The following is a 22,848-nucleotide window of genomic DNA, read 5'->3' as shown; positions in this document are numbered from 1 at the left end:
CCTGGCCCCTTCAAGGGAGCAGGGAGCCAGCAGCTGCCATCCTTTCTGGGTAGAGGTGGGAAGGAGCCGGGCTGTGTTTGGGTCTGGGGTAGGCAGAGCCTCTGCTGGCCAGCCACTCCCTCAAGGCTGCTGTGTTTACAGAGAAGCAAACCAGGTGTTGTTCCTAACACTGGGTCCCACAAGAAGACAGTTCTAACCTCGTCCTTCCCATACACTCCCTGAGAGCCATTCCTGTCCCTTCCACATTCCAGAGCACGACAGGTGGGCACCCCTGGGCCTGCCTCGGCTCCCTCAGGCTCTTCTCCCTACCTTCCACGTTCTGGTGTGGGGGTGGTGACAGCCGTTGCTCTGCAGACCACAGGATCTGGCCTATATGTGACCATTTAACAGAGTACATGTCCCTAGGCCTGTATTTCCCTTAATTCCTCCCTCAAGCCCCCTAGCTCCCAACTGTAGCATTTAACTGGGCTGGGGCTGGGTAGGGTTGCTCTGTCCTTGGGGTGGCCAGGGACTCATCCAGTGCTTATAAATAAGGCCACAACTCAAAGAAAAAAAAATAGACATTAGGACAGTTGGGGTCTAAAATGAGGTGGAAGTGATGCATCAGTGTACTTTTCCCAATGTCCTGGGTGGCGTTATGTGGGAGAACGCCCTTGTTTGCACAAATCACACACTTAGTTGGGGCAGTACAGAATCCCCTTGTCCAATGATTGTCAAATGCCTCAAGGGGAACACTTTGTATTGCTTGCAACTTTTTCTGTGGGTTCTAAACAGTATCACAGTTTTGGAAACTCTTTTTAGCAATCTCTGCATTGTCAGGGTCCTCAGCCCCACCCTGCTCTCCATTGTCCACGTGGCTGCTGGTGGATCTCTCTGGGAACTCCAGCCAATTAGTCCTGCTCCTCCGGGACTCTTACTGCGAAATCCCCACTTTCCTGGGACCAGCCTGTCCCTCCCACCCATGGCACTGGAGCCCAGAGACCCCACACCAGCAGAGCCAGGTCCTCACCCTGGTTGTCACCTTCAGCCACTGCCCAATGTACACCTGGGCTGAGCCCTTCTTGAGGAAGTCAAGAGACAATGACAGGACCAGCTGGGGAAGGCAGGGCAGGAAATTAAAGCCCTGGGGCAATCGTGGGTTTGGCACTGAGGGGCGCCAGGGACCACGCTATAGGATGAATGGGGGCGAATCTGCCTACCAGGCCGTGCTCCTGAGGCCTGCGTCCACTGCACAGAAGGGCACCTTTTCCCAGGTCCACAGGGAGCCCGTGCTGGCAGGGCCTGCCTGGGCCCTCCAGAGCATCTCTGAATTGTGGAGGAAGAGGCAGGGCCCTGCCTGGGGCTGGGTGAGGCAGGTTTGGGGCCACAGGCTGAGGCTTGGAGGAGCCTGGAGGACCCGGGTAGGATGTGGGCACAGGAAGGGGCAGGCCCAAAGAGCAAGAGGAGGACCCTGTCCTGGCCTTGCTCAAAACCAAGGCCACACAGCACTGGACCACTGGCCTGTGGGCTGGGGTCAGCATCACCAACCCGGAAGGCCCATCCGGAGGAGAGATGGGCCCTGGGAGGGCAGGAGCTGGGCCTCCTCCCACCCTTCACACCTGGCTATGCCCTTGCGCAGTGGCTGCTTGCTCTTGGGACCAAGCCCCACAGGCCCAGGTAGCCTGTCCGGCTTTGCTCTGGGTTCTTGGACAGTGCTTGCCAATGCTAAGCACATTTTTGTTGAAGTTGTGGAAGGATCGGTCCTCAACTATACAGTAGGGTGGCCCTAGAAGTCTGAGCTCACGCCCCCCTCCCCCCGCCATTTTGTAGGTGAGACAGAGACTTGATGACCTGCCCCAGGTCATCCTTCCCAGTGAAGGGAAACACAGAGGACAAACATAAGCACCCTCTCCTCCCTGAGTGCCACCCGCCTGGCTCCTGAGGTCCCAGCTGAGGGCTCACTGACCCTCAGGGCAGCCTTTGAGCCACCACTGCCCCTCAGGTACTTGAGGGCAGGGGAAGCACTGTTGGTGTCTGGCTACTGAGCAGCAGAGCTGGGAAGCCTCCTTGGGTTCTGTCTCCCCGGGCACTCAGGCCTCCAGGGATTTGGTAGTTCCCAGCCACTCCCAGCCCTGGGCACACGGGCAGGACACAGCTGGGGAGCGGAGTAGAGTATGCCAGGGCAGAGAAGGGAAGTCTCTGGGCTGGGACCAAGAGCCAGAGATGCAGAGAGGAAGCAAGATGGCGCGAATGAGGAGGCCCCTGATTCACCACGTACTCTGCCCCGTTACTAGCGCCAGAAAGTGAGTCAGCCTCAGAGCTGACGCCAGCCTGTTCTACCCCGGCTCCACCTGGGCCCTAGTCCAGGCTGCGGTCATTTTCAGCTGTGACAGCAGCTTTGACAGCCTCCTAAAGCACCATTTCCTGCAGATGTCAAGGTGTGACTTGAACACTAGGCCGGGGCCTGGGGTCCATGCCAGGGACAACTGACTGCCCGGTCCCAACCCTGAAAGCACTTCCTAGGCTTCCTTTATTTTTTTTTGAAACAAGGTCTTACTCTGTTGCCCAGGCTGGAGTACAGTGGCACCATCTCAGCTCACTGTTACCTCGACATTTTGGGCTCCAGCGATTCTACTGAGTAGGTGGGATTACAGGCACCCGCCATCAAACCATGTTCTTTTTTTTTTTTTTTTTTGTATTTTTAGTCAAGATGGGGTTTTGCCATGTTGGCCAGACTAGTCTCGAACTCCTGGCCTCAAGTGATTCACCCGCCTCAGCCTCCCAGAGGGCTGGGATTATAGGCGTGTGCCACTGTTCCCAGCTTCCTCCTAGGCTTTTGAAACTGCCCCAAGTCCTAGTCCCAGCCTAGACACCCCAGGACACCCTTCCTGAAGAAGCCCACGAAGCAGCCAAGATGAAAACAGAATCAAGAGTCAGACGTCAAACTACACAGAATACAGAGCTCAAGGAAGGGCACCCAAAGACTCAGCCCTGCAGCTCCAGTCACACAAAAGCAATAGCGTCAGTGCCAACCGTGCATCTTCAGGCTACTGGGTTTTGCACCTTGTCTACAGTTTTCTCACCCCAAGATTATTTTAAATTTTTTTTTTTTTTTTTGAGACAGGGTCTGAGTGTCACCCAGGCTAGAGTGCAGTGGCTCAATCAGGGCCCACTGCAGCCTGTCTCCCGGGTTCAAGCGATCCTCCCACCTCAGCATCCCAAGTAGCTGGGACTACAGGCGCTCACCACCACGCCTGGCTAATCTTTGTATTTTTGGTAGAGATGGGGTTTTGCCACGTTACTCAGGTTGGTCTCAAATTCCTGGGCTCAAACGATCCTCCTGCCTCAGCCTCCTGAAGTGCTGTGATTACAAATGTGAGCCACCGTGCCCAGTTGATTATTTTTTAAAGTTCACAGTTTTCGTCAATTTATTTTTTGGTTTCATTTTTAAAATCTTAAAACGTGGGAGCCACCTGGGAAGTATGTGAGTGTACGTGGGGCCGGGCACCAGTGTCCTGGGCACCCAAGGTGGCCGTTTGTCTTTCTATGGATTTGAGGCTCACATGTCCCCCAGCAGCTCGGTCAAGCTCTATCACAGAGTTCAGGCCAAGGATCCCATCGTTCTGGGTCACTGCACGTGGGCAAGTCTCCCAGGAGGCACTGGGCTCAGCCCTCCCCATACCGCGTGCACAAAACACTCCCAGCCCTCCCCGTACCGCGTGCACAAAACACTCCCAGCCCTCCCCGTACCGCGTGCACAAAACACTCCCAGCCCAACCTTGGGAATTTCACTCCTCTAGACAGACCAGAGTGGCACAGGACAGCCAAGACGGAAGGTGGCACCTGTGCCCTGCCCAAAACCCAATCCCCAGCCCACCAGGCTGGGCAGTCCTGGGCTGCCCTGGGCTCTCTGACAGGGAGAGATTACAGGACAGTGACCTGTGCAGCCCCCGAGGCCAGGAGAGAGCAGGGTGACGAGTTTCTAAAACCGCCTTCCACTTTCTATCAGAGAGCCGGCCCTGCAGAGATGTGACCGACAGCCAGGGGAGAAGGAAGGAGCCTCAGAGGACCCTTCTCGCTCTCTCTTCCGTCGTTTAGTTGTGTCATCTGATGGCCGGGTCTCACCTAGCAGGAGCCAGACTCTGTGCCACACCCAACCAAGGATCTAACCCTGGAATCTGTACCACGACCAGGGAGGAAAAAATAAGGAGGGAGCTTTATTTAATATGAAGGTTGCGGCGGGGCCGGGGACGGAGGGCGCTGTCACTTGGTGATGGTGTTCCTGCAGAGAAGAACAGGGCGTGAGGCTGCAGAGGCGGGCACAGGCCACGCCACCTCTCCCCTCCCCACCCCACACACCCAACCCCACCAGCCTCGAGTCACTCACGCGTTCATGCTCTTTCCGCTGCCGCTAAGCACGATGTAGGGGGTCTTCTGAGCCTTCTGCTTCTCCTGGAGCAAGGCCACAGTGCCCAGGGGCGTGTCACTGGAGCTCATCTTCTTCAGGAGCTGCGGGGTCAGGGCCACTCAACAAGGGCTGCAGTAGGCCCCACACACCAGCCACCCCTGCCCCGCCAGGCGCAAGGCCCCCCACGTCCCCAAGAGCACCCACCGCCTCCTCATCCAGCTTCTTCATCCGCCGCTCTGTCTTCATCTTGCCTGAGCCCTTGCCATGGAAGCGGTGGGACAGCTGCCGGAAAGCCTGGGGACACAGGGCATGAGGGGAGCTGCAGAGCCCTGGCTGGGGCCGGAGCCACCTGTGCCCACAAGGTGTGTAGTAACAGGGCGGGTGTTGATTCACCCCAATGCCAGGCCTGGGGTGATGGGAAGGGGATAGGAAAAGGGCACAGACCCTGGCACTCTGCAGGGCCCCAGCAGAGGCCGGGAGACCAGCTTGGCTAGCAGATGTGCTGCCATGGTGGCAGAGTACAGGGAACCTGGAGACCTGCCACGCAGGGGAGGGGCCTGGACACTGGGGCTGGAGGGAGACAAACCCCAGAGAGCATGGGGGCAGCTGAGTGGTGGGGCAGGAGGGTCGGGCAGCCTACAAGAGTGATGGAAGGGTCTGGATGCTGGAATGGCCCTGCAGGCCAGGAAAGCTGTTGAAGGGTTCACACAGGTGAGGACAGGAGGGCAGAGGTCCCGAGTGCCTGTTGGACCCTCCTGCCTGGCCTGCGAAAGGACTGCTGTGCCCACTAGAGACAAACTGAGGCAGAGCCCTTCTCGGCCCTGAGGGCCCCCTCCCTATCCGTGGCACTTCACCAGGCCCCCGGCCAGAGGCTGATGGAGCCAGGACCCTGGGGCATTGCACGGCCCTGGGCTTGGCCTCCCTGTGGCAGGCTGGGCCTCCGCCTGCAAAAGGCCCTGCTCACCTCCTTGGGTGTGAGTTTCCGGCCCGTCTCATCCACGTATTCGATCTTAACATCAGGTTTGTAGCCGTCCTTCTCCTTGAAGTCCTGTGTGAAGCCTCGGTACTCCTCCCGCCGGCTGTACTTGTCATCGATGGCCCTGGCCCGAGACAGAGGGGGCCTTAGTGTGAGGAGCTGCTGCCTGCTGTGTTCCTGCAGCTCCGAGCTGGCACAGGCCCATCAGCCCTGCACACACCCCACCACACTCACATCTTATCCTCGATGCAGTACACGGCTGAAGGCAGCGACTTGTTGGGGGCCTTCACCCGGGCCACCTTCTGCACTGTGGTCTCCAGCAGCCCTAGGGACGGAGGGGTTGTGAGACTCCCAACCCCTTGAGGGCCGCAGCTCCAGGGCCGCCTGAGAACGTAGAGCAGGCCCTGCGGGGGCACCTCCCTTTCCTTGTCTCTGGAAAGCCATCAGGCCTGTTCTACAGGCAAAGCAAAGATGCCAGAAACGCGCCCCATGCCAAGGACCACTGGCCAGGGAAATGCAGAGCTGGGGTCCTAACACCAGGGCTCTCTGTGCCACAGCTGGACCAGTTTCAACTGCGCTCTCCTTCCTGGAGCAGGTGTGGAGCCTCAAAGGCAGAGCAGACGGACAGACGCCGGGGTGGAGGGGAAGGAGTAGCTCTGGGCCAGGGAGTTGGCTCCAGCATTGGGACTGAAAGGGGCAGCAGAGGGGACCGGAGGGGACCCTGCCTGCACCTGCCGCACCGCAGGCCCTCACCAGCCCTTTTCCTGCTGCAGCACCCAGGCCCACCCAAGTTAGGGCTGCCCTGAGCTCCCTACCTTTGTTCTGACACAGGAGCAGGGCAGCCGCCAGCCCCCTATTCACGATCGGTTCCTCGTCCAGGATGGTGGTGGAGGAGGCCGAGAACTAGGGGACACGTGACAGAAGTGGTTAGCAGGCCATACCGGCTCTTCTCAGCCCCACCCACTGGTCACCACCCACCAGGCACCAGGCCTCCACAACATTTAATTTCCTCATTTACTCCTCAGATAGCCCTGAGAGGTCTACAGAGCCCACTTCGGATGAGGAGGCTGAGGCTCTGGATACTGAGCCCAGTGCTCATCTCTAGTTTGAGCGCCACCCCCATGCCCACCCGCCAGCGGCGCAGCCCTCACATCCTGCTGCTGCTTCTCCTCGTCCAGGTTCACTGTGCTCCAGCCGATGTTCTCCTCCCCGTCAGATTCGGAGCCGCCGTTGGCCGAGCGCTCCTCATCCCGTTCAAAGTCCTGGGGCACAAAAGGCCAGGGTTGGTGCAGGCGCCCAGCCAGCCCAGGGAAGCGCAGGGTGGGGCCGCCCCAGACGCACCATGAGCTCCTCCTGTTCCTCGCGGTTTCCAGCCAGCCCGTAGGTGGGGATCTCCCCCAAGGTGCGGCAGAACTCGGACGTGGCGTTGAACACGATGGCCCCCTTCCGCTCAGGATCCTCATCCTCCTCCCAGCCCCGCTGGCGAGACTCCAGCTTCTTCACAATCTCCACCACCTGGGGGAGGGAGCAGCTGTGGGCAAACCCAGCAGTTTCTGGGGTGATGCCATTGAGACCCAAGAACCCAAGGGTCCTCCCTGGCAGCAGCAAGACAGGCCACGCCCACAGCCCATGCAGGCCCAGCTGCTCTCTGCCTCCTGACTCCACTCTGCACCTCTTTCACTGGGGTCACTGTTCTGCTCCAAACCCGTCAATGGGTTTGGATGCTCTTTAAATGAACACCCAACATCCTACAGGGCCTTCCTGACCAGGCCTGTGCTGATCCCCCTCCAAAGCCCCTCGCACACTACCTCAGCCTCAAGCTCCTTCCTCCAGGGTCCCTCCTGCCACTCGCCCCTCCCCCAACAAACTCGTTTCAGGACTCTCTAGACAGCACTTCTAGAACCCGCAGGGCGGTGAGGTGGCCCACTCTTTCGACTTCCCACAGCCTAGCTTCTCGCTTCCTGCTTCATCAAGAAAGCAGGTTCCGTGACATGGGAAGAGAACTCGCTCGTGCTGCCAGCACTGAATCCAGCGACCCCCACACAGGCACCAGCACCCTCTGCTTTCCCTCCTGTCGCAGATGCCCAGCCACACGCAACGATTACCTACTATCTCCCCTCTTAAAAAAACTCCTTCCTCAACCCTGCAGCCCCAACAGCAAACTCCTCACTCCTTAGTGAAGGTTCGAGTCACTATGTCCACTTCTGCATCCCTCTTCCATTTTTTTTTTTTTTTGAGACGGAGTCTCGCTCTGTCACCCAGGCTGGAGTGCAGTGGCCAGATCTCAGCTCACTGCAAGCTCTGCCTCCCGGGTTCACGCCATTCTCCTGCCTCAGCCTCCCGAGTAGCTGGGACTACAGGCGCCCGCCACCTCGCCCGGCTAGTTTTTTGTATTTTTTAGTAGAGACGGAGTTTCACCGGGTTAGCCAGGATGGTCTCGATCTCCTGACCTCATGATCCGCCCGTCTCGGCCTCCCAAAGTGCTGGGATTACAGGCTTGAGCCACCGCGCCCGGCCCCCTCTTCCATTTTATATGACATTCATTTTTAAAAAAAATCTTCTGAGGCGGGTGGACTGCTTGAGTTTGGGAGATCGAGACCAGCTTGGGCAACATGCCCAAATCCCATCTCTACAAAAAACATAAAAATCAGCCATTGTGGTCGCACACGCCTATAGTCTCAGCTACTGGAGGCTGAAGTGGGAGGATTGCTTGAACTTGGGAGATCAAGGCTGCCAAGATCACACCACTGCACTCAAGAGTGGGCAACAGAGTGAAACCCTGTCTCAAAAAAAAAAAAAAAAAAATCTCCCAGGGGCTGGGTGTGGTCACTCACATCTGTAATCCTAGCACTTTGGGAGGCCAAGGCTAGAGCATCACTTGAGCCCAAGAGTTCGAGACCAGCCTGGGCAATAAGGTGAAACACAGTCTCTACAAAAAATACAAAGATCAACCAGGCATTGTGGTGTATGCCTGTTGTCTCAGCTACTTGGGAGGCTGGGGTGGGTGGATCGCTTGAGCCTGGAGGTCGAAGCTAGGGTGAGCCGTGATGTTGCCACTGCACTCAAGCCTGGGCTGAGCAATACCCTGTCTCAAAAAAAAAAAAAAAAAATCTTCCAGGACATCCAGGAACATTTATTTTTTTAATGAATTTCATTGTAAACATAAAAGGGGGTATATCTAATGCATCATATGCTATTTATTTATTGAGATCATCTCACTCTGTCACCCATGCTGGAGTGCAATGGCATGATCTCTGCTCACTGTGATCTCCACCTCCCAGGTTCAAGTGATTCTCCTGCCTCAGCCTCCTCAGTAGCTAGGACTACAGGTACATGCCTCCACGACCAGCTGATTTTTGTATTTTTAGTAGACACAGGGTTTCACCATGTTGCCCAGGCTGGTCCCGAAACCAACTTCCAGTGATCCACCCACCTTGGCCTCCCAAAGTGCTGGGATTACAGGTATGAACCACCACACCCAGCTGCTATGCTTTTTTTTTTTTTTTTTTTTTTTGAGACAGAGTCTCGCTGTTGGCCAGGCTGGAGTGAAGTGGCACCATCTTGACTCACTGCGACCTCTGCCTCTCGGGTTCAAGTGATTCTCCTGCCTCAGCCTCCTGAGTAGCTGGGATTACAGGCATGCGCCACCATGCCCAGCTAATTTTTTTTTGTATTTTTAGTACAGACGGGGTTTCACCATGTTGGCCAGGATGGTCTCCATCTCCCGATCTCATGATCCACCCGCCTCGGCCTCCCAAAGTGCTGGGATTACAGGCGTGAGCCACCGCGCCCGGTCGCTGATGTGCTTTTTAAAACAGTAACTAAACACACACCCATGTCCCTCTGCCTTGGGCTGGGGCAGCATCACTAACGCCCTGCTCAGACCTGAGCGTCCCCTCCCCATCTGTGGTCATGACTCATCAGCTTGTCTTCATGGCTTTGGCACATAAGGACCTGCCCCTGAACAGTTATTTTGTTGTGTATTAAGTATTCTACAACCTGAGCCACACTGTACGACTCTTCTATAATTTGTTTTGTAAAAAAATCTGTGCCTCCGAGAGCAACCCTGATGCACATGGCTGTAGCTCATCAGTTTCCACTATGGAATCACAGCCGGTGAGCTGGATGCTCCTCGACGTCCAGCCCACTAAGGACGGACTTTTTTTGTCACAAGTACTGCAGCTGCAGGCCCACTGACACTGTCTCCTGGTGCAGGTGGGCACCCTCAGGAGAGGTGTGGGGTGAGCCCGGGGCACACACACGTTCCCTCTCGTCTGATTAGACTCCTGCCCATGGCTGTGAGCAGCGTGGCTGAGGATTCTGGCCGCTCCACGTCTTTACTCATACTCGCTACTGTTTCAGGCTTGGACCTTTCTGCAGAATTGTTTGGGGGTGGCAGGTGCCTCACTGTTTTAGAGTGATCCCTCCTGAAGCTGGTTCACCGGGTATTTTTCTGGTCAGTTAGGCTTTCTCTTCTGTGAACTGCCTGTCTTACCGACATCTTTCGCCTATTTTCTGTGTTGTTGATTTGTTTTGTCTGTTGGTATACTCTTGACACCAACCCATTCTTGGTTGTATATATGGGCAAATATCTTTTTTTGGTCTGTGTTTTTATATTCTTCATATGTTTTGTAAAAAAAAAAAAAAACTTATGTTCCAATTTCTTTTTTTTTTTTTTGAGACGGAGTCTCGCTCTGTCACCAGGCTGGAGTGCAGTGGCACGGTCTCGGCTTACTGCAAGCTCCGCCTCCTGGGTTCACACTACTCTCCTGCCTCAGCCTCCCGAGTAGCTGGGACTACAGGCGCCCACCACCACGCCCAGCTATTTGTTTTGGTGTGTGTGTGTGTGTTTTTTTTTTTTAGACAGAATTTCAATCTTGTCACCCAGACTGGAGTGCAATGGCACCATCTCAGCTCACTGCAACCTCTGCCTCCCAGGTTCAAGTGATTCTCCTGCCTCAGCCTCCCGAAGTAGCTGGGATTACAGGCGCCCACCACCATGCCCAGCTAATTTTTTTGTACTTTTAGTTGAGATGGTGTTTCACCATGTTGGCCAGGTTGGTCTTGAACTCCTGACCTCAGGTGATCCAACCACCCGCCTCGGCCTCCCAAAGTGCTAAGATTACAGGAGTGAGCCACCACGCCTGGCCTTTTTTGTATTTTTTTTAGTAGAGATGGGGTTTTACCATGTTAGCCAGGATGGTCTCGATCTGCTGTGATCTGCCCGCCTCCGCCTCCCAAAAAGTGTTGGGATTACAGGCCACCGTGCCCGGCCACACATTCTCAATTTCTATGTAGTTATATGTTCACTTTTTTCTTCATGGTTTCTTGAAGAAACCCACCCATGGAACCTGTTTCTTTTTTTTTTTTTTTTTGAGACAGGATCTTGTTCTATCACCCAGGCTGGAGTGCAGTGGCCCAGTCATAGCTGACTGTAACCTCGAAGTCCTAGACTCAAGCAATTCTCCTGCCACAGCCTCCGGCATCGCTGAGGCTTCAGACACATGCCACCATGCCCAGCTAATTAAAAACACATTTTTAGAGATGGGTTTGGCGGGGGGGAGGGGGGGCCTTGCTATGTTGCCCAGGCTGGTCTCGAACACCTGGCCTCAAGCAATTCTCCTGCCTTGGCTTTGCTAACAACTTAAACAAATCTTTTCTACCAAAAAGTTAGAAATGTAATTTCCTTAGTTTGATTCCGAAATGTTATGTTTTTATTTTGAAGTTCTTAATCTATCTGCAAGGTGTGAGGTACAAACCCAGTTTCACTTTTTCCCCAAATAGATAGATAACTGACTGTCCCAAACCCACTCACTGCACTGATAAGCATCTCTTTCCACTGGGACACGGTTCTGTCTCGGGGCCCCTCTGTCTGGTCTCTGTCCTATTACTCTATCCTTATGCAATCCCACACTGCCACAATGCCCCTACTTTATTCAATTTCAGAATCAGTTTGCCAGCTTCAAAAACAGTCCCTACTGGGATTTTTACTGGAATTGCATTTAACCTAGAAACGAACTACATGATATGGACATCTGACGATATGCTGTCTGTCCTATCTAGGAACTATGTACCCCCTAAATTCATATAGGGAAGCCCTAACCCCCAATGACTGTATGTGGACAGAGTACCTTTAGGGAGGTGGAGATTGCAGTGAGCTGATAGGAGCCACTGCGCCCCAACCTGGGCGACAAAGTGGGACGCTGTCACAAAACAAAACAATCAAGGATTCTCTCTGTCTTCTCCATCCTTTCTTTCTAGCTCATTGACTGTATTAACCTCAATCTAGTAATTCTTCAACCACATCACGACTCCAGGCCCTGTCCTCACACCCATCACTCTCTGTTATGTCCCTCAGTACCCAGTTTAGACTCGGGGGAAATCAACAGAACCTCTCCTTTGTGAAACGCTTAACTGCCTTGTCCCTCCTCCCTAGAAAACCCAATCCTCAATCCCACCATCTACCACTTCAGGGCATTAATCCCACCATCCCCCTCCTCAGCTCATTAATCCCACCATCCTCCTCCTCAACATCATTAATCCCACCATCCTCCTCAGCAGCCCATTAATCTCACCATCCCTCCTCAGCTCATTAATCCCACCATCCCCCTCCTCAGCTCATTAATCCCACCATCCTCCTCCTCAACTCATTAATCCCACCATCCCCCTCCTCAGCAGCCCATTAATCCCACCATCCTCCTCCTCAACTCATTAATCCCACCATCCCCCTCCTCAGCTCATTAATCCCACCATCCCCCTCCTCAGCCCATTAATCCCACCATCCACGCTGCCTGGCAGGCCTGCTCTTCTCCAGTGGTATGTCTGCCCACCACTCTCCAGAACAGCATCTCCCACCATCTCCCACCATCTGCCACCCCTGCCACCTCGTCACTCGAAAACACCAGAACAATCGGACATGGGCTGCCTTGACTTCCCCTAACCAAGGTCACCACAGCTGCTGTGCCCTCCCCACCTTCCCTCCTGAAATACATGACAACACGAGCTGGCTTCACTCAAGCCCACCCTCCATTTGTACTCTAGGCTCCACCACTGCCTGCCAAAATCTTTTTCCTCTTCCGTCATAAATTTGTCTCCCCCACATACTCTAGAATCTCCATTAGTCAGAAAAAGGCTCCTTTGCAGGTGTGAAACTTGACTGGATGCTGCTTACAACAAAAAATTAAAAAGACATTTTGGGGGATAACTGGAAAGTCTGGGCATGCGAGCTGCTGTTTTACAGCATTTATGGGCTTGTTAGGGCAGTGTGCTTATGCGGGAGAAGGCCCTGATTTCGCGAGATGCCTGCTGAAGTAGTTAAGGATGCAGTGTCATGATATCTGCAACTTGCAGTGGTCAGCAAAAAAAGAAGAGAAAGAAAAGAACTGTAACAATATTTATAATTACTGACTCTAGAAGACAAAGGTGTTCACTGTGATAGGCTTTCCACTTTTCTGCTTGCACAGTGTGTGGGGTGTGGCTCATATGTTTAAAAAACCTTCTAGGTGGCCAGGCGCGGTGGCTCATGCCTGTAATCCCAGCACTTTGAGAGGCTGAGGCAGGTGTATCATGAGGTCAGGAGTTTGAGACCAGCCTGACCAACATGGTGAAACCCCGTTCCTTCTAAAAATACAAAAATCAGCTGGGTGTAGTGGTGTGCACCTGTAGTTCCAGCTACTCAGGAGGCTGAGACAGGAGAATTGCTTGAGCCCGGGAGGTGGAGGTTGCAGTGAGCTGAGATCGTGCCACTGCACTCTAGCCCGGCAACAGAGCAAGACTCCGTCTCAAAAAACAACAACAACAAAAACTTTCTAGGCTAGACCAGGCCTGGTGGCTCAAGCCTGTAACCCCAGTACTTTGGGAGGTGGAGGCGAGAGGATTGTTTGAGCTCAGGAATTTAAGACCAGCCTGAGCAACACACTGAGACCCTCTACAAAAATTTTACAAATTTGCCAGGTGTGGTGGCACATGTCTGTGCTCTCAGCTACTTGAGAGGCTGAGGCAGGAGGATCCCTTGAGCCCGGGAGTTCAAGGCTGCAGTGAACTATGATCACGCCACTGCACTCCAGCCTGGGCAACAGAACGAGACCTTGTTTCTTAGAACAACAACAACAGGCCGGGCGCGGTGGCTCAAGCCTGTAATCCCAGCACTTTGGGAGGCCGAGACGGGTGGATCACGAGGTCAGGAGATCGAGACCATCCTGGCTAATGCGGTGAAACCCCGTCTCTACTAAAAAAAATACAAAAAACTAGCCGGGCGAGGTGGCGGGCGCCTGTAGTCCCAGCTACTCGGGAGGCTGAGGCAGGAGAATGGCGCAAACCCATGAGGCAGAGCTTCCCGTGAGCTGAGATCCGGCCACTGCACTCCAGCCTGGGCGACAGAGCGAGACTCCGTCTCAAAAAAAAAAAAAAAAACAACAACAGAAACAATTTCCTAGGTGAGTCTAATGTTCAGGCAGGCTAAGGCTAAGATCCATGGGACTAATAACCCTGATGTTCATTTCAGTCATAAAACAGCCTTGTCAGCCTATCACCCCATTTATCTGTTCGTTTTTAGAGCCAGGCCATGCAAACTATGTCCTACCACCTGTTCTTAGAAATAAAGTGTTACTGGAACCCAATTATGCCCACTCACTTAGAGAGTGTCTTGGCTGTTTTCCCTACAACAGCAGAGCACCCAAGGTGCCGGACAGAGACCATATGCCCTTAAACCTCAAATACGTCCTCTCCAGTCCTTTAAACCTCAAATACGTCCTCTCCAGCCCTTTAAACCTCAAATACATCCTCTCCAGTCTGGACCGGCCTCCGTCCCGGGTGCAGCCCTCACTTCCTCAACTCCCCTGTCCTCCCGGTCCTCAATCCACTGCAACTGTCCCCTCTTTGCCTGCCAGTGGTATCAGAAGCCTCCCTCCCTTCCTCCCTCTCCTGGACACCCTTTCTTGGCTTCTTCCTAGGTGAGAAGTGTGGGGTCGGGCTAAAAATGTGGCCTCTGGAATGACGGAGGTGACAGAACCTCCCTCATAGGGTGTTGCTGGGAGAATGGAATGAATCAGCAAACACAGAGCAGGCGGGCAGTGCCTGGCACACTGTGCCTGTGGGGCAGCGATGACCGTGGGCTCAAGGCTCCCCCTGCATTGGCCTCCTGACCTCTCCGTCTCAGCTCACACCATCCCCTCACTCTCTGCTCTGCTCCGGCCTCCCTGGCCCTCAGGCACTCTAAGGTCTCTTCTCCTGAGATACCTGCTGGTTGATCTACCACCTAAACGCCAGCCTGTCACCTGCTGCCACCCCTAATCCCCCACAAGGCTGGCTCTTCTGTGTGACTCAAGTCTCAGCTGAACTAGTACCTTGGAAAGGTCTTCCCCGCACTCCCCCGTCTAAGATCCCAACCCCAGCACATTATATTGGCCTACTGAGTGCCCAGCTCCTGTCACCATCAGAAATTACCGTTCCTGCGTTCACCAGGTCACTGCTGCTCCCTAAGCTCTCCCCCACACACTCTAGAAAGCCACTTCCCTGAGTCCAGGGCCCCGTGGCTGTCCTGTTCACCAATGACCTTCTCGGCCCAAGAACAATGCACTACTCACAGCAGGCATTCAACAAACATGCACAGGAAGAGAGAGGCGAGGAAAGGATCCCCTACTAAAGCAGGCATCTAAAAACTTTTGCAAAACATGACTTTTAAACAGAAAACATGACTTTAACCAGGGCTGGTCGCAGTGGCTCACACCTGTAATCTTAGCATTTTTGGAGGCCGAGGCAGGCAGATCATGAGGTCAGGAGTTGGAGACCAGCCTGGCCAACACGGTGAAACCCCGTCTCTACTAAAAATACAAAAATTAGCCGGGTGTGGTGGCAGGTGCCTGTAATCCCAGCTACTCAGGAGGCTGAGGAATGAGAATCACTTGAACCAGGGAGGTGGAGGCTGCAGTGAGCCGAGGCCACGCCATTGCACTCCAGCCTGGGCGACAGAGCAAAACACTGTCTCAAAAAAAACAAAACCCAGAAAACAAAAAACAAATGGAAAAGAGGCTTCAGACAGGAATGTGGCTGTTGCCTATGACACATGTGCTCGTGAGGACAGGTGACTGCTGACGCACTGGTAGCCCCAGGCCTGCCCATGCCCAGCCTCACCTTCTCGCCACTGTCTCGCAGCTGCTGCAGCTGCTGTAACTGTCGCAGCCGGCGTCCCTTCTCCAGCTGCTTCTGCAGCTCCAGCTCCGCCTCGTCCTCCTCCAGCACCTGCGGGGACCCCGGCTGTGGAGCTCCACCTTCCTCTGGGGGATACACAGGGGATGCCTGCTCAGACAATCTCCTCCAACCTGGGGCTCCTGTCCCTGCCCCCTCCCACCCCCTGGCCAGGCCCTCACCCTCATCACTGATGTCCATGTTCTCCACTCGGGTGTCATCCGACGGCAGGGGCTGAGGCACGGGCTCCTTCTCCTCCTCCACCTCGGACACTCGGCGGCGACCCCGTCCCCGCAGTCTGAGGGAAGGAGACCTCTCTGGTGAGCACCGGCCCCTGGGACACCCCAGCCCAGCCCTCTCACCCCACCATGCTGTCCAAGCCCACCTGGAACCAAAGTCCCCATCCTGAGTCTGGTCCCCGAGAGGCAACAGGTCATCCGCCCGCACTACGACCTCCTTCTCCTTCTTGCGGATTTTCCTCACCCTCCGCTTGGTCCTTCTAAAGGCCACCTGAGGGGAAGAGAGAGGCGTGGGGCGGGGCAGGGAAAGGCAGGCCGCCACAAGCCCGCCAGGATGAACACTTCTTTGGTGTTCTTCTGTGCTAGCCAGTGTCCTGAGCACTTCTCACACATGAGCAACACGTGGGGTGGTTACTATCTCCATTCCACTGGTGAGCTAGGGAAACTGGGGCACAGAGAGGTTAAGTACCTTCCCCAAGGTCGCCCAGCTCCTAGGTGGGAAAGCCGGGCAGTCTGGCTCCAGAGTCCTGCTCTCACCCACTGAGCAAGACGCCTACTACACCAGCTGACTACCTCATGTTCACACAGTCACTCTGCGGACAGAATCCACGCACACCTTTCCAGTCACCCCTCACCCACACTGTCACTCATCCTCACAGCAACCTCAGGAGGTGGCTCCTATCACTGCCACTCCAGATGGGGCGCCCCAGGCTCACAGTTAAATGGCTTACCCAAGGCACAAGCTGGCAGTATGGCAGAGCAGAAACACCAACTGGGGCCCATCTGGCTCAGCAGCCCTCACCCGTCAACACCTGGTGCCTCCCCAGGTTGCCATTTACTGCTTGCCCACGAGGCCAAGCGCTTTGTGAACACAAATACTTGCCCTCTCTTCCCAGGGCCTGCGGGCAGCGCAGGAGCCCCAAGGGGAGGGAGAATCATGACCCCGAGTACAAGGCGCAAGAGGGCTCACCATCTCCTCGGGTGTGAGGTACTCGGAGGCCAGCCGGGGCCCCACCGTGCTCAGGGACTGAGCCTGCAGCCGCAGCTTGGCCCGGATCTCCTCCAACTCCCGTTCCCGCAGGCCATCGGCCATGCCCCCCTGCTCCAAGCGGAAGGAATGCGGCTGCTCCCCCTCAAGCTCTTCGTCGTACTTGGACAGGATAGAGCGAGGTTTTTGCTGCAAGGTAAGAGGTACAGGTTGGGACCCAGGGTGGCTCCTGAAAAGCCACTGAGCCACCACCTCCTCAGAGCCCCTATTCCCGACATTCTCCACCCCAGCCCCCACCGCCCAGCCTGCTTGGGCCGTGCCTGCGCCAGGTCGTCCACACTCTCGTCCTCGGCATAAGGCAGGTAGTCGGGCTTCTTCTTCCGCAGCTCCACATTCTTCTCTGCCCGCTCCTTATCCACCAGGTTCACGTTCACCAGCACGTCCTCCTCCTCCTGCAGCACGCCTGCGGGCAGCACAGAGCAGTGGCCACTCACACTTGTCCGCAACTCAGCAGAGGCTGTGCCCCGACCCAAGGCACCCAGCTCGCATCACCTTTGTCCTTAAGGGTGAGGATCATGGTCTCCCCTTCTCGGAAGGAATCAATGGCATGCTCCACGGTGAGGCCCTGCAGGTCCCGGGCACTGTACAGGTCCTAACAGAAGAATCAGGCGCGTAAAGAACCTCCCTCCATGCGCCCAACCTTGGGATTCCAGCATCAAGGCCGCCAGTGTGCCCTGCACCACCCACCCCGGCTGCTGCAGCCTCACCTGCCGTCTCTGCCCGAACTCCTCCTCTACCAGAGTGCTGACACCAAACTCTTGGTCCATCTCCTCCAGTAACTTTGCCTATGGGACAGGGAGGGTTGACCTAGGACCTCAGGCCACTCAGCACCACCAGAAAACACTCAGGGCTCTACCAAGCGGAGTGCAAAAAGAGCAGGCCTTGCAGGAAAGTTGCTGAGAATCCAAAGCGGATGCTACCAACCACAGCCCATCCCCTCTCCGAACCCTGTCTCACCTCTCTGGGGTCGACCCCTGCCTCAGTGCCCAGTCAGGCCAGCAAAAGCACTGGGCAACCACCCCATGCTGCCCAGGTGCTCACCCTCTTCTCTGCCAGGTCTTTCTCCTTCTGCAGCTGCCGGCTCCTCTCGATCCAGGCTGCAGTGTCGTCCAGCCAGGGATCATCCTCTCCTAGGGTCTTTATCTTCCTGAAGAGGGGAGAAAGTGATGCTCGAGGAGCCCAGCTCCTGCTCCCAACCCCACTCAAAAGGCAGCCAGGGATGGTGGCCTCCCCAGCCCTTCCCTTGCCTGCCCTGGCCAGGACCCCTCACCCCAGCTTTTGGTTCAGCAGGCGCTTCTCCTTGGCAGCCGCCAGCTTCTCCCGCAGCTCCTCTCGCTGTCGCAAGGCCATAGGATTGATGACATCGGCTGTCACGGGCTCCTCCTTGGTGCCCGCCTCTGGAAGGGGGGCCCAGACGTGAGGCTATGCCCGCCCATGGCTGGTGGGGAGAGGAGGGAGCCACTCACCCTGCCCCCTTCCAGCTCAGGGGGCCAGAAGGGGTCAGGACAGGAAGGAACAATCCTTCACCTCCCTGCTCCCACTTCGTCCCCACACTCCTGGCCAACCCATGCAGCACGACAGGACCCTCTGTGGCTTCCAAAGCTCCTCAAATTGTGCTTTAAAGAAAAACAACAGACCCACCCCCGCACAGCCCAGTTTGCAGCAAGCGTGCACATCTTCCAGTCCATCTAACAACACCTCACAGCCAGAGTGAGTATGCGACGGCCACGGCTCTAACTCAGAAAACAAGCAGAGCCCCAGGTCCACATTATAACAGCAAGAAGGGACCTCGTGCCTTCCGGCAAATATGCATGTGTAAGACCACTAAACCGTGCTGAACCTGCCCTCTAATCCCACGTTCTTCAAAGACCCCTTCAGATGGCCCTCTCCCCCAAACCCCATCCTCAGCCCCATACTCACCCTTCTTGATGGCATTGACCTCCAAGGGTTTCAGCCCCAACTTTGCCCGGAGTTTACTGAGAACAAGAGATACAAGTGTTAGGGGCTATCAAAGGATACAAGTGTTAGGGGCTATCAAAGACACAGGGCGCCATGTGCATTTCCAAACAGACAGGAGAAGAAACAGGGTGGGAGTGAGCGGTCCCAAACACACGGTCTGCCCCAGGAAGCCTAGGACACTGGGAAGGGCCCTGGCCTCCAAAGCAGGAAACATGGGCGCCAGCCTGGTCTGCGTCTAACCGGTGAATGCCACTTTACTCTTAGGTATTAGTTTCCTCTTCTATAACTCTACTGTTGGCTAAGATGATTTATACAACCTTTCCAACTCCAATTAGCACACTTTCATGTGAGAAAGCCTCCCCAGGGCTGGCCCCAGAGCCACCTATCTTAGAAAAACAAAGTGGAAACAAGGGAGACAATACTCACTTGGTCTCCTCAATGCTGAGTGAGGAGGCATCGCCTGAGCTAGTTTTGGAGCTGGCAGCTGGAAGAAGAAGAAGCATGGCTCAGGAGCTGAACATAGGGCCAACAAGCCAGCATCACTGCCTCCAACTGCAGGATCAAAGATGAGGGCCCCTCACCAGCACCTGGGCCTGATGAAACACCAGAAAACAGCAGTTTCTTCCACCCAAGCTCCCCAGCAGCTCCTCTGCCCGAGTCCAGTCTCAGAGCCCTGCCTCTTCTGCGCACCTTCCTATCCTCACCCAAGAGATCCAAACTGCTACAGTCACCATTCTGCCCTCTCCTTTTTTCTTTCATTTTTTTTTTTTAAGAGACAAGGTCTCTTAAAGAGATGGGGCAAGACTTTGTCTCAAAAAAAAAAAAACCTCTTTCTTTTCTGCATTCCCATCCTGTATCTTAAAGGCTCCACTCTCCACCTGGGCCCTGGATCCCAATCTCTCCAGGCTCCCCAAAGTCACCAATCTCCTTCATTTCTAATCTAACGGGTTCTTTTCAGTTCTGGTTTTGCTTGATCTCCTGTGGTATATGGGACTGCTGATCACTCCCTCCTTCTAACAATACTCTATTTCCAAAGTTCCCATGACACAAAGGTTTTCCTGCCTCTTTAGTTACTCTATCTCCTTTTTTTGGTAACATCTTTCTCTGCCTACTAGTAACATAAGGGCATTTCTCAGGTTCTATTCCTGACCCCGGCTTCTCATGTCGCATTCTTTCGCGGGCTTCACTGGCCACCCAGATACTGACTCCCAGTGGTTTTATCCAGTCCAAATTCTGGATTTCCCTATGCACATAAACCTTGACAACCCCAAAAGTGAATTATCTTCCCCCACCCCGCTCCAAATCTCCTTCTCTTCCCTACTCCTCAATTTCAGTAGAAATGACACCCACTACCTATCTGGCTGCTCAAGCCAAAATTCAAGGAGTCATCCTCAATTCCTTCTCCTTCCCACCCTCATACAAGTGCTGAGTTCTGTTCATTCCTCCTCCAAAACACCTCTCCAACCTGTCCACTTCTCTCCACTCCACTGCTGCTGCCTTGGTGCAGGCCACTATCAGCCCTCACCTGGTCTGTAGCCCTCCTGATTTCTTGGTCTCCAATCCTGACTACCTTTGACTAAGTTCTCAATCCAGTAATGTTTACAAAATACGGATCTGAGCAACTCACTCCTCAACTCACAGCCAAGGCTCCCTACTACCTTGTCAAGACAATCTACATTTCTTAACAGAGCCTACAGTACAGGGTCCTTTGCGTTCACATCCCTGCCTATCTTACTCCTTCATTTCTCTACCATGAGCCCTACACGATTCGTCCAATACGATTCGTCCAATACCAGATTTTTCTTGCCTCTGCATATGCTGACACTACTTCATTCATTCATTCAACACATTTATTGAGAATCTGTGACTGTACCAGACAACTGAGGAAAACGGAAGCTCTCTGTCCTCAAGGAGCCAGGTGGAGACAGTCTACCTCTAATCCCAAACAATCGTAGAAAAGCTTTTTTGAGACAGAGTCTCGCTTTGTTGCCCAGGCTGGAGTGCACTGGCGGGATCGCAGCACACTGCAGCCTCTAACTCCTGGGCTCATGGGATCCCGTAGAAAGACTATTTAATAAGAGTTGATATAGACAGTCTGGGGGTTTCCCGGTCCGGAGAGCTTTGCTGACACTGTGCGCACACCCAGACCCGCACGTTCCGGGACCCCTGCCCGACCCGCCCCCTGCGCAGGCCCCGCCTCCTCACCGGCCTCATAGCCGTCATCGCGTTTCTCCCGCTTCACACGCCGCTCCGAGGGCTCTGCCTGGCTGCGCTCCCGCCCGTGCGTGCTGCTCCGGGCCTCAGCTTCGGCCCCGCGCCGCCCGCTCCCGCGCTCGCCCCCACGTTCCCGGCTCCGCTTCCGTCGTTCGCCACCGCTACCGCCACTGCCGCCACTCCGGTGCTTGTGTTTTTTGTGTTCCCGGTGCCGCGGCGGCTGCTCGGTGGCGCCCCCGGTGCTGGCCGCCGCCGTCGTCCCGGTCGCCTCCTTCTCTCCGCGGTGCTTCTTGGACGACCCCATAGTGGCACGTCCACTCCAAGCCCGGCTGCCGCCGAGCCCAGACAACGCAAAATGGGAACACTTCCGGGTCGCTCGGCAGCCGCTGTCGTGTTGCCGGAAACTAAGAGCGGCTGCTTCCGTCGCTCGCCCTGGAGCCGGCCCCAGAGGCTCATGGGAAGACCGGGATCACAGCTCCACTGCACATTCGCGCCGTCGCGGGTCGGGTGGGTTATTTGAGCCAGTGGTCCCGTTGTGCATGCGCTACTCAAGGGAAGCGGAATTAACCCGGAGATGGGATCCCAGAACTGGAAGGACTTAGAGGGCATTAAGCCAGTGTCTTCGTGGCTGGAAGTTCCTCCCCGGCATCCCTGCGCTTGCACTTCACCGGCAACGGGGTGTTCACTACCTCACGGCCTTTCCGTAGACACCTCCCTCCTACAATGGGCGCTCGCTTAGTGGACTCCTAGGGTCGTGGCTTCAACGGGTGTTGTTTTCCCGTTATCTCCAATTCCATAGCCCAGTTTCCGACCCGCTATAACTAGTATCGTTAGGGAGCGCTTCCTTCCCACGTTCCCTGGTTTTTTTGTTTTGTTTTTTTCCCTTGAGATAGGATGTCTGTTGCTCAGGCTGGAGTGCAGTGGCGCGATCACGGCGCACTGCAGCCTCGACCTCCCGCGCTCAAGTGATCCTACCCCCTCAGCCTTCCCAGTAGCTGGGACTACTACGAGTGAACGCTACCACGCCCCTTTAATTTTTGTATTTTTTTGTAGATGGGCGGGGGGTGTCTCGAACTCCTGAAGCCAGGCTATCCACCCGCCTTGGCCTCCCGAAGTGCTGAGATTACAGGCATGCGCCCCTGCGCCCAGCCCTGGATTGGATTTTTTAAACCCGCGCCCCGTGAACTGTTAAGACTGAAGGAGCGCCACATGAGCGTCAGTGTATCCTTGGAACCCCTGAAATTGAATGCAAAATGTGGCACATCTGTGTGTATGAGTTTTTTTCTTGAGGAGAGGAGCCCTAACTTAAAACTACTGGGACTTAAAACCCCAGTGCAGGCCGGGCGCGGTGGCTCACGCCTGTAATCCTAGCACTTTGGGAGGCCGAGGCAGGCGAATCACAAGGTCAAGAGATCAAGACCATCCTGGCCAATATGGTAAAACCCCGTCTCTACTAAAAATACAAAAATTAGCTGGGTGTGGTGGCGCGCGCCTGTAGTCCCAGGTACTCAGGAGGCTGAGGCAGGAGAATGGCGTGAGCCCGGGAGGCGGAGCTTGCAGTGAGCCGAGATCACGCCACTGCACTCCAGTCCTGAAACCCCTCCCCTCACCCAAGGGTTGCTCAGTCTGTGGCTCCCTGCCTTGCACAACTCAACATGTGTTAGGATATGAGCATGTGTTAGGATGTGAGCGTGTGTTAGGATGTGAGCGTGTGTTGGGATATGAGTATGTGTTAGGATATAAGCGTGTGTTGGGATGTGAGCGTGGGTTGGGATATGTATGTACCCGTTTAAGGGCCCACGCCCTCTCCCACTCAGTGGGCGTCCTCAGAGGCAGAAGT

The 22,848-nt window shown here is 55.1% G+C and overlaps 1 protein-coding gene across 2 annotated transcripts; it reads right to left on the bottom strand.

The window, feature by feature from the left end:
* Nucleotides 1–4,124: 4,124 nt before the first annotated feature.
* SART1 (spliceosome associated factor 1, recruiter of U4/U6.U5 tri-snRNP) lies at nt 4,125–21,910 on the bottom strand. Of its 2 annotated transcripts, none has more exons than XM_003909542.5 (20): nt 21,000–21,910; nt 19,221–19,278; nt 18,756–18,811; nt 18,106–18,232; nt 17,877–17,982; nt 17,543–17,620; nt 17,328–17,427; nt 17,096–17,238; nt 16,758–16,964; nt 15,934–16,058; nt 15,731–15,846; nt 15,495–15,637; nt 6,705–6,878; nt 6,515–6,625; nt 6,179–6,266; nt 5,598–5,688; nt 5,352–5,487; nt 4,592–4,681; nt 4,367–4,488; nt 4,125–4,261 (listed from the first exon to the last, which is right to left on the bottom strand). In XM_003909542.5, the coding sequence occupies exons 1-20, from the start codon at nt 21,310–21,312 to the stop codon at nt 4,243–4,245; spliced, it is 2,403 nt and encodes an 800-aa protein (XP_003909591.1). In that variant the 5' UTR covers nt 21,313–21,910; the 3' UTR covers nt 4,125–4,242. The 2 variants fall into 2 exon arrangements, with proteins under 2 accessions (XP_003909591.1, XP_009183870.1); XM_009185606.2 differs by having other exon boundaries at nt 18,106–18,273; nt 21,000–21,259.
* Nucleotides 21,911–22,848: the final 938 nt, after the last annotated feature.

The sequence above is a fragment of the Papio anubis genome, chromosome 12, assembly GCF_008728515.1.
Source record: "Papio anubis isolate 15944 chromosome 12, Panubis1.0, whole genome shotgun sequence".
NCBI classification, from domain to species: Eukaryota; Metazoa; Chordata; class Mammalia; order Primates; family Cercopithecidae; genus Papio; species Papio anubis.
Note: the sequence above shows the minus strand (reverse complement) of the source record. Positions and strands in the feature narration are given on the sequence as shown.